The following is a 10,579-nucleotide window of genomic DNA, read 5'->3' as shown; positions in this document are numbered from 1 at the left end:
GTGACCAGCATGAATTCAGACTAGCCTGCACATCCGCGCAGTCTGGTCAGGATCCATGTTGTTCGCTTTCAAAGCCTATTGCAATTAGTGAAACCGTTAGCGAACAGCATGGATCCTGACCAGACTGCGCAGATGCGCAGGTCGGTCTGGATCCATGCTGGTCGCAAACGCACTATATTGGTTTTCTCATGGTGAGGCTCATATACATTTATAGGCACTGGTAATCTCGGTGTACACAATTGCTGATCTCTGTAAAAACTGATAACGATATTGGTATCTCTTACAAACAACAGTCGTATTTTAGCTGGTCACCAGTGCACACGGACTATAATGATAGCGTGGCTTTTACTGTTTGCTACTTTTGCGGGCGAATTGAATGCTGCTACAAATCTGTTGCACAATGCAGATTTTGAATCAAGTAATTTTAATGGAAATTGGTACGCTATTGGTTGCCATATGACCCAGAGTAACGACGCCTACCACGGTCACCACAGCGCACATCTGTCAAACAGGTACGAACCTTATATTCATAATCAACAAATCGTACATACATTGATACTGTAAAAGTCATTCAATCAGATTAAATTTCATTGTAAACTCACCTCATTCACCTTACAGAACATTTTATGCCTCCTGTGTCGAAGACATATAGAGTTTGGACTGTGCGTCCGTCCGTCAGTCCGTCCGTCTGTCACACTTTCTTGTGTAATCATTTCCTCCAACAGTTTTCATCCAATTAAAAGGAAGCATGGTTTATATCGTCATGCGTATATTTTCGGGACTTTTCTGTCCAATTTTTACTTTTGGAGTTCTTGCTCTTTATTGGACTTTGAAATATAACAGCGACATTGTGTTCTAAAAAATACGTCATCAACATAAAGTGGACATGTGCATTTTATTTACGGGACTTTTCTTGTCCGATTATCATTTTTGGAGTCACGACGCTTTTTTAAACTTTTTCTCGTACTTACGGCCCTGTTGTCGATTTTATTTATCATCTTATTAAGCATTTTCAGAAGATGGGGTGGGGGTGCTTTTGTCATGCAATGCTGGCATCATTCTTGTTTTAAAATATGACAATTTGAATTCATTTTCTACCAGCGCATTTCGTTTTCAAAAGACTTATTTCGTTTCATTTTACAAAGAAAATCCGAAACCGCTTAACTATGATCAAGAAACACGCATTAATCTTAATGGATTACATAGCCGAAAACACTTAAAACCACAAAAAGGTTGTGGAAAAATAATGATGAATGTAAACTTTCAGCGAATATTTTAGTAAGAGTCTCTGTAGCTGACCTTTCTTGGTTCAAAACTCCCCAATAGATGTAGACTCCTCCCACACAGCCGATTTGCACAGCTTTCATTCTGTGCCTGAAATGATGTATGGAAGGACTCCTGATGTTTTCATCCATCATGTTAAGCTGGAATGTTGCCATTCGGCCTGTATGATTCTGTTGGTATTACGAACTACGAATCAAACCTTTAATTACATGTTTTTCTTTGGAACAACAGGGACCAAAACTGGAATGGATTAGCACAGAATATTAATTTGAACGCTGGTTCCCGGTACAAGACCACTGCCTATGTGAAGTTGCTGAATACCGCAAACAACAAAGCGTACCAGAGTGTGACCATGATGCTAAACTGCAAAGATGGCAGCGGTATAGAATAAAGATTATATTTTTTTGGTGTCAATATTTGAAATTTTAAACGTTTGTGTTATGCTATTGGCAAATACTTATCATCAAACGAAACTTAGGTTCTCGAAATGTGAGGAATAAAAAACAACATATTCATTCATCTTGAACATATTTGAGCCGTGCCATGAGAAAACCAACATAGTGGGTTGTCGACCAGCATGGATCCAGACCAGCCTGCGCATCCGCGCAGTCTGGTCAGGATCCATGCTGTTCGCTAACAGTTTCTCTAACTGCTATAGGCTCTGAAAGCGAACAGCATGGATCCTGACCAGACTGCGCGGATGCGCAGGCTGGTCTGGATCCATGCTGGTCGCAAAGCCACTATGTTGGTTTTCACATGGCGCGGCTCATATACTACTATTGTATTTTGGTCAAATACAAGGTTATAAAAACATAAAAGAAATGCCAACACATTACCATAACTTTTATGCATATTTTAGCTTTGGTCGTTTCAGGAAAAGATATATACAAGCATTTTGGTACCACACAAAACGTTCAACCTGGACAATGGTGCGAAATTGGAGGTGTTCTCCATACCAGCAATGGTACGTGGTCATTCTGAAAAACTGTCAACATTATTAACCCTTATCATGCTGTACACGATTGATTCTGCCTTTGCGACCAGTGTAGATCATGATCAGCCTGCACATCCGTGCAGTATGATCATGAGCTGCACTGTTCGCTATTCAGTCAGTGCCCTTTTGGTTAGCACCCCTTTTAAAAGTATCTAACAAAATAGTTTCCTTGCCCAAGTTTGCTAGGTTACAGTCTTGCAATTTAAACTCCTTGCTGTAAAACGTTCAAAAAAGTTATTCGAATGTAAGCATATGTTTAATAGCGAAAATCGAACAGTCGAAGGATTTGTTGTGGACGTATCCGCATCAACCGTACGAACAGATTATTTAAAATGAATGACGGTTGAATAAAATGATCTGAATTCGAACTTTAATTAACATCATTCCAGGATACCATAGTTGTCATATCTACGTGCAGACGGACGCACACACGGACTATCTTGTCGACTCAGCGAGTATGGAATTAGTACCCTATGATTCGAACTGGAAATCACATGCAAATCAGAGGATTGAACAGTACAGAAAGGCTGATATCAACATTAAGTATGATAATACTTGCATCCAAAAAGACTACTTTATTACACGACTCCTTACATAAATCGCTGGCCCATAGTATGTGCTATATGGCCTACCTATATTTAACATTTGTTTACTCCGGATCTTATAAGTAAAAAAAAAAGAAAACAAAAATTATGAAAAATAATTTCTGATGACATGTAATAAACGCTTGAATGGCTTGCCGGTCAAAAGTCAAAACATTTTTTTTTTTTTTTTTTAATTTTTATAATGTTGAGTGTAATGAAACAAAAAGAAATAGAGGATATTTTAATGGTGTACACATTGACGAAAATATCTGTCCTAGTGAACATCATGAAATAGTTACAGGAATGACGTGGCCTCAGGTGAATCGATGTGAAGTAGGAAGTACAACAGCAGTAGTAGTTAACTACTGCTGCTGCCAGCTGTTACAGCAGTTAAAACACAAGTTATCCATTGGCTGTAACACTAACTACTACAAGAATTGGTAGTAACAATCTGCTAATTAGAATCATTCAATTCACCAATAGCAGAAAATAAAAAAACAGTAACAGCTACCTGTTGTAACTGTTGGCAGTATCAGTAAAACAGTTGTCGGCTAAAATAATTTATACGGCGGCCACGCTACATCAACAGTGAACCGTTGGCAGTGGTAGCAGTTAACTGCTGTAATTCAACAGCTGTACTGTCAACTTCCTACCAATCACAAGTGAAAACTTGTTTGTAAACCTGGTGTTTTCGAGAGAAAGATCTTACATGTTTAAAGAAATAATCAAATGTTATTAGCTTTGTAGTGCAGTACCAGTAAAATTATAAGATATATATTCTTCTGTTGTATTTCAATACTCCACTTTACAACAGATAAAATGAATGCATGTTATAATTAAATGTTTATAAATAATTTACAACAATCCGTGCTTGCAATTTGATAGATATCTCTAATTAACAGGTTGACTGGGACTAGTGTTGACACAAGCAGTGTGGATATTGAGGTAAAACAAAACTTTGCAACATAATTGTGATCTTCATGTGTTATCATAACAACACTATCCTAAAACAGAAACCGTTTGTAAGTCACCATAAGCCGCCGACAGAATTGCTTCTTATATAAAGCACTGGTTTGATAATTGTTACTATATGTAGTTTTATTTTCAGTTTGAAAGCTTATTTAGAAAAGAAATTGCTACTGTTAGTTTCTTTACAATAAGAGGTACGTTACCTATAAGGTGGATCTATACAATTCAGACCCCAACCGGCACATTTGTATAACCCTTTGTTATTCTTCCGCGACGTTAATCTGTTACTAATTCTGAATCATATAGAAGTAAAAAACATTGCAAATATTTTGCATTTGATATTATTTATTGTAGCTCAAGCAGACGAAGATGGAGTTCGCCTTCGGATCAGCGGTATCTGCTACTAATATTGTAGATCACAATCATGCAGCGTATCAGAAGACATTTTACGACAACTTCGAATGGGGAGTTCTAGAAAATGCTTTGAAATGGAGACAGATGGAATGGAGTAAGGTGATTGGTAATTACTGTCGTTTGCCCGAATCGTTTGCGAAGACACTATAAGTGTAAAAAATAATGTATCTAGAAATATACGTTGAAGAACGTACAAAAGTTAAACTTGAGCTTACGGCATATTACTATTGCAGACTGAGGCTTTGTTACTCTCACTCTGTAGAAATTTGAATTGTTGAACATTTTTTCAGGGACACATTAACTACGACAGACCTTTGAATGCTATCAAGGCCATGCGATCGCACGGGTAAGTTTGTCTTTTCAATTTCGTTTTGCTAATAAGCACTTTATCATGTCTTTGTCTTTCCTGCAGTGCATTTTTATGTTGGCATGCATATTGTTTGGCAGGTCCTTGCAATTAAAGAAGCCTCCCGTATTAGTTTTTTAATTCTCCTGGTGTGTAGTTTTGATAGCGGATGTAGAATGGTGTATTTAATAGTGACAGCGTGCTAACGTATTTTATAAATTCGATCCACGGTCTGTCGTGTTTGTCCAAGGCCAACAGCTTAGTGCCAGTGCAACAGAGGTTGGATTTGACAATGTCATTTGGAAAACTTTATCTTTATCTTCATCAGATAAATATTAAAACTTAATGAAACATGTACCTGTGTTGAAATATAGCTGCTGTTTATTCTTATAAATCATAATCGAAAGATTTATCATATTCTAAAATTGATTTTTGTTCTCAGAGTATAGGGCTATGAAGTTTGTAAAGGTGAAATGCTATAAATGCTAGAATTTGAACCGAAACAAAATTAATGATGTGCACATGTTACTTTTTTACCGGAATACATGTATATTACGTTTTCTCCATGAGTATGAAATATATCTTATCTGTTCATAGAATCAAAATGCGATGTCATTGTGCTTTCTGGGATAAGGATGATTACACTCAAGACTGGGTCAAGGCTCTTCATGGTGATGCACTAAGGTCGGCAATACATACACGTATACAAGGGGTCACAAGCCATACCAAGGGCATGTAAGTGAAGACTTCTTTCAAACGCGAAATATATTTCCACATATCATAGAGGTTCAGATACAAATACTTTTTAATATACTTGTCCACATTGTTACTCAAGATACAGTCATGTTTTTTGTTTTGTTTTTGTTTTCTTTCTCAATTTCATAACATTGATTCAATAGTCTTTCTTGGTATTTAATTGTTTAACTTCAGAAACTTGAATATTTTTTTCATCGGGAAATAGTTAATTTTTGTTATTATCCTTACAATTTTCTTAGATTTAACCTAATTGCTTCGAACAATTTGATGCTTTACTCTTTAGGTGTGAACAGTGGGATGTTAACAATGAAATGTTGCACGGAGGTACCTACGAGAGACTTTCAGGAGATCCAAACATCACTATGGATATGTTCAGACAAATGCATACAGCAGACAGACATCCGTTACTGTTCCTTAATGAATATAGTGTTATCAGTAACAGTCAATCTGCAGTGGTATCTATATTCAAAACATAAAATATCACTTTAAAGCTGAACAAAAATATTTCCTTACATTTTAGAATAAAATTATAGTAGTGTCGGAATAAAAATACTTAATGATAGCACAGCACTGGTTAAGGTGGTACTCATGTTTACAGTATAATCTTCAAACTCATTTTCATTCACATTTAAAGCTCTAAACATGTTGTTTTCAGTGAGTTATTAGAATATAAGAGTGAAATAAATTTTGTACTTTCATAATTTAAAAAAGCGAATATATCTTTCACTGGTAGTAACATATTACAATGGGTGAAATTTAGCTAATCATGAAATAAAAAGAAAATATGTTTATCTACATTTAACATCAATTAACTCGTGAGTATCTTGCCTAACATTTTCAGTCTTGACTGGACCACTCGCGAAAACATTTAAACCGGTGTTAACTTGGTGAAAGACATTTTGATCTTACACTAAAACAAGCAAATATCCTTTGTATATATTGTCTAATTCAAATTTAAAATTTGTAAAGGGAAAACATTTCAAAACTTACCTTGAAATGTTTGTAACAATATTTTCAGGACGAGAACTACTAATGACGTTAATTATAAAATCAAACATGTAATTAAAGTATTTTCTAGTGCCCTTTGTAAAGACAATTTTGACATTATTTCTCGACTACAATTGAAATAGGCACATAAAGACACAGCCATGCGGTACAAGAAAGCCGGGGTACCAGTCGGTGGTCTTGGAGTTCAGGGACATATGCATAACATAGACATACACGTCATCAAGGTACATACATGCATGGCCACATTCATATGATTACATTGGCATAAAATGTAAAAGTCTTTTAGAAAACAGCTGATACAATTCTCAAATTAATAAAAATGATACATTCAGAAGTGTTTTCTATTCATAAACCGTGTCAAATAATGTGGATTTATTTTGAAAAAAAAGTGCATGCTACACTATGTTTGACTCATCTATGTAGGCACAGCTTGATATCTTGGCAGAGGCAGGACTACCGATAATGATCACTGGTAAGTATAACAACATCTCCCTCCACCGGTAATAAGCTGTACGCTGTATAAGAACTGGTTATACAAAATGTGCATCTATCTTTATAAGACCAACATGAATATATTGACCTTCTGTTGAGTTTTAAACATGTATGTGAGGCTTACACATAAAATCTCGGAAACTGAGTTATTAAATGTGTTAATACTGTCACTTTACTTTAATTTTCTTAAATGTTTCTTATTATTTTAGATATAGCTTATTTTGGAATAACTAGTCTTTGTCTTTTACTTATTTGTATCGTTAGCTATAGATGGTTTCATAATAAGATCATGCTAACTTATTCACATCATATAACTACATTATCACACTAAAATTGACCGGTTGTGGCATACAGGTTTTTCGTTTATACTAGATATTATTCAGTCAGTATCACCATCGACTCATGAGTATTTAAGCCGTGACATGTGAAAACCAACATAGTGTGCATCCCCGCAGTCTGGTCAGGATCCATGCTGTTCGCTAACAGTTTCTCTAATTGCAATAGGCTTTGAAAGCGAACAGCATGGATCCTGACCAAACTGCGTGGATGCGCAGGCTAGTCTGGATCCATACTGTTCGCAAATGCATTGTGTTAGTTTTCTCATGGTGCGGTTCATTTGATTTTCTCACTTTTTATGAAAGAGCTTGGTGTGAATGACAAGGACGAGAACAGCCGTGCATCAAAACTTGTGAACCTATTAACCCTGTTCTTCAGTCATCCGTCTGTAAAAGGTGTACTTCTCTGGGGATTCTGGGACGGGCAGATATGGGAAAAAGACGCTCCCCTCTTTACTGGAACAAATCTCACGGTAACTAACTTGAAGTGTATGAAGATACTTTCGCATGAAATAGATCGCTTTTTTTTAGTAGAAAGCATTTTATATATCTTAACTTGCAACAAGCCATTATTTGACATTGATATATCGTGAAAATGGGTAACTTTTCAGAAACAGTTACTGTCTAAAATATGCAAGTCAGACCATGATAAAAAAGTTTATCAATATTTTTTTTATTAATTTTAGCAACAAATGTTGCCCATTAAATTTTATCAATAAGACTGTTTTAGAATATTCAAATACTTGATCTGAGTAAATTAAGACTTTCTTTTTGAATGTACATAGATTATGAGTTGAAAACTTTGAGTAAAAATAATGCATTAGGCATGTCTGTAAAAGACAAAAGACAACGTTTAATTAGTAGCACATTTAAGTTTATGCGCATAAAACTCTACTTTGTAAAGACAGCTGATGTCCCTTATTCATTCCATATTTGAATGAAATAAAAATATATGCTATTTTAAACTTAATATACATGTATTACTTTAAGTTAAAATAAATACACAACTTTGCAGAGACAATCTACATTAAATGGTTTGTACGCTTTACCATTTTCAATGTTTATTCTACGTTTTATTAGGGTCAGTAAATAATTAATTAACACGGTGTTGTTACTGATTTTTCAATATTTTTAGTGAAAATGCCTTTATTATAGTCTATGTTCGACCTTAATCCTGTTTTTCAAAAAAAGCGATTCGAGTATCATGTCTGACTTATTCGTGTTTACCTTATAAAAACGTAATCAATATTAAACCATCAGTCTAAGGAAGAATGCAATGTATAGTCAACCGATCGTGTAATAATTATATTTTCAGCCAAATGCTGCAGGTAGAGCCTACCAAAATTTGTTCCATAACCAATGGCGCACCAGTGTTACCCACACAATACATGGTCATGAGCAATACCACGTGCGTGGGTTCAAAGGTGAATACACCTTGAACGTCAAACATAACGGACATATACTGAAGACGGAAACATTCACGTTGTCTGACGGTGGAAAGACTTTGCAAGTTCATCTTAACGGAAATACGGGTACCATTTAGTTATAAGCTTTTCTTTTGCAAATGTTCTTGTAATTCAACTTTTCTCCTCAGTAAGTGTTGTAGAGAAGACTTTTCGTCACGCTTATTTGAGCGTCCTATCATATTCAGAATCAGTAAAACCTTAAAATTCACATTTTAATCAAAGAGCTATAAAAATAAATAGATCGGCAACTTGAAAGGCATATAGAGCAAATCTCGCCAACATCCCGTGACAACTCAATGAGATCTCGTTTACCGGAAGTGAAGCGTTCTCCACGCGCCATTTTGTATGCGAAAGCAATTATTCATCGGCAAATTAATTATCACCGTATGACCACGCTTTTATTTTTTTGATGGTAAGAAACGTGTACTTTGTGTCTTAAGACTATTTCACATTAAACTAATGTTGTTTTAGAAGCAAACATGTATTTTAAATGTAGTTTTAAAGGTACAAATTGTAACTCTGTGCTCGCCGATGTTTGTTTTTACTAAGATAACGCCGATTCATGCTCTGACACGAGATCACGCGAAATCATAGCCAGTTGCCATTCTGTGTATTTTATACTTCTTTGTTTTAATAAATAAAAGCTTTTGTGCCAAAAACAAAATATTTATATAGATTGATTACAGCGTTTTTGTATGTTTTCATTTTCAGGAGGAACACCGTCTGTGTCACATGTCATTGTGGGTTAATTTTGTGAATGAGTTTCTTTTTGAATAAAGCAATACTAACTTTGCGGAGTGGAGTTGTTTCTCTCTCTGAAATATAGTTAATATGACCTGTTCTCCAAAGATTGAATATACATTTGCTGAGATCACATAAACAGAATATACTATGTGCTGAAAATCATTATCTTGAAGAATGAAATCCTGAGCCTTTGTATAGGAACGTCCAAACTCATAGATCGCTGACTGGAACAGTTTACATGTAATAAGTCTAATATCTTTCTTTTTAAAACAAAATATTGTCTTGATTGGTTTCATAATACATTATATGTACACTATTTATGATTTTGATTTTCAACTTCCATCCATAAGTTGAAGCTCTCCATCAAAAGTCAACTTTTCTACGAGGCTTTACGCTAAAAATCGCAAAGGGAACTCAGTAGACTAGTCACTAGACTGATAATAAATACAATTCTACATTTTCCCCATTTTTGTCGAATTCAATTTCATAGAGACAAAAACCAGTCTATTTCAGAGGTTTTCACAGAGGAATGATGTTAAAATTATATGTGTTGGACATAGGATATAGACTGGCTCAGTTCACTACATTTAATCATAAAAATGTAAAAGGATATATCATAGTCATAGTCTAGGAGCTACTTCTGGAACTCAGCAGCAAAGAACTTATAGGTCGCTACTCTAAATAAGATGTACGGTGGCATTTCTGCCACAGAATAGCTAGGTAGCTATCAACATAATATTGCACCTATTTCTGGAAATATGTGCAATTTTCTGAAAACATTGTCGCAATAAATTGAGGTAAAAGTTGCAGAAAAGTTTGAAATATCGAGATAATTAATTTTCTGAATTGTAGCTAATATATGGCAGCTGTGAGAACTGGTGCAAAACGTATCAAGATAATAATGTAAGTTATCGCAATGATTATTTCCAGGAAACTCTCAGCTATTGAGATATTCTTTTCAGCAGACTGCTTTATCAAGATATTTTCCTAAAGGACCGTGACCATTCAATCTTCTGGCAGAAATATGCTACCATAAATAAAACTCACATTTGTTAAGCTTACTATTTGATTAAATGCATTGTTTATTCTATTATTTTTTCTTCTTTACATTTAAAATATACTTTCTCACAAAGATTGAAGATTGAATATAAGTAAAAATATCTCTCGTCAATAAATGTACTTTCCCG

The 10,579-nt window shown here is 35.0% G+C and overlaps 1 protein-coding gene across 1 annotated transcript; it reads left to right on the top strand.

Annotated features, from left to right (window-relative positions):
• The first annotated feature begins 279 nt into the window (after positions 1 to 279).
• LOC123550109 (anti-sigma-I factor RsgI6-like) lies at positions 280 to 9,439 on the top strand. The gene is made up of 14 exons (XM_053546992.1): positions 280 to 512; positions 1,516 to 1,664; positions 2,159 to 2,248; positions 2,668 to 2,821; positions 3,765 to 3,807; positions 4,186 to 4,344; positions 4,536 to 4,591; positions 5,189 to 5,326; positions 5,631 to 5,802; positions 6,478 to 6,579; positions 6,779 to 6,827; positions 7,489 to 7,655; positions 8,498 to 8,714; positions 9,360 to 9,439. Exons 1-14 carry the CDS (start codon positions 331 to 333, stop codon positions 9,395 to 9,397), a joined length of 1,716 nt encoding a protein of 571 aa, XP_053402967.1. The 5' UTR covers positions 280 to 330; the 3' UTR covers positions 9,398 to 9,439.
• The last annotated feature ends 1,140 nt before the right edge of the window (positions 9,440 to 10,579 follow it).

Source organism: Mercenaria mercenaria, chromosome 6 (genome assembly GCF_021730395.1).
Source record: "Mercenaria mercenaria strain notata chromosome 6, MADL_Memer_1, whole genome shotgun sequence".
Taxonomy (NCBI): Eukaryota; Metazoa; Mollusca; class Bivalvia; order Venerida; family Veneridae; genus Mercenaria; species Mercenaria mercenaria.
The sequence above is the reverse complement of the archived record's forward strand: the minus strand, read 5'-3'. Positions and strand labels throughout refer to the sequence as shown.

Coding starts and splice junctions, on each gene's coding strand:
- LOC123550109 (XM_053546992.1), top strand. CDS start 331: ATGATAGCGTGGCTTTTACTGTTTGCTACTTTTGCGGGCGAATTGAAT. Junction 2,822..3,764: donor AAGGCTGATATCAACATTAA/GTATGATAATAC, acceptor TCTAATTAACAG/GTTGACTGGGACTAGTGTTG. Junction 6,828..7,488: donor ACTACCGATAATGATCACTG/GTAAGTATAACA, acceptor TTTTTATGAAAG/AGCTTGGTGTGAATGACAAG.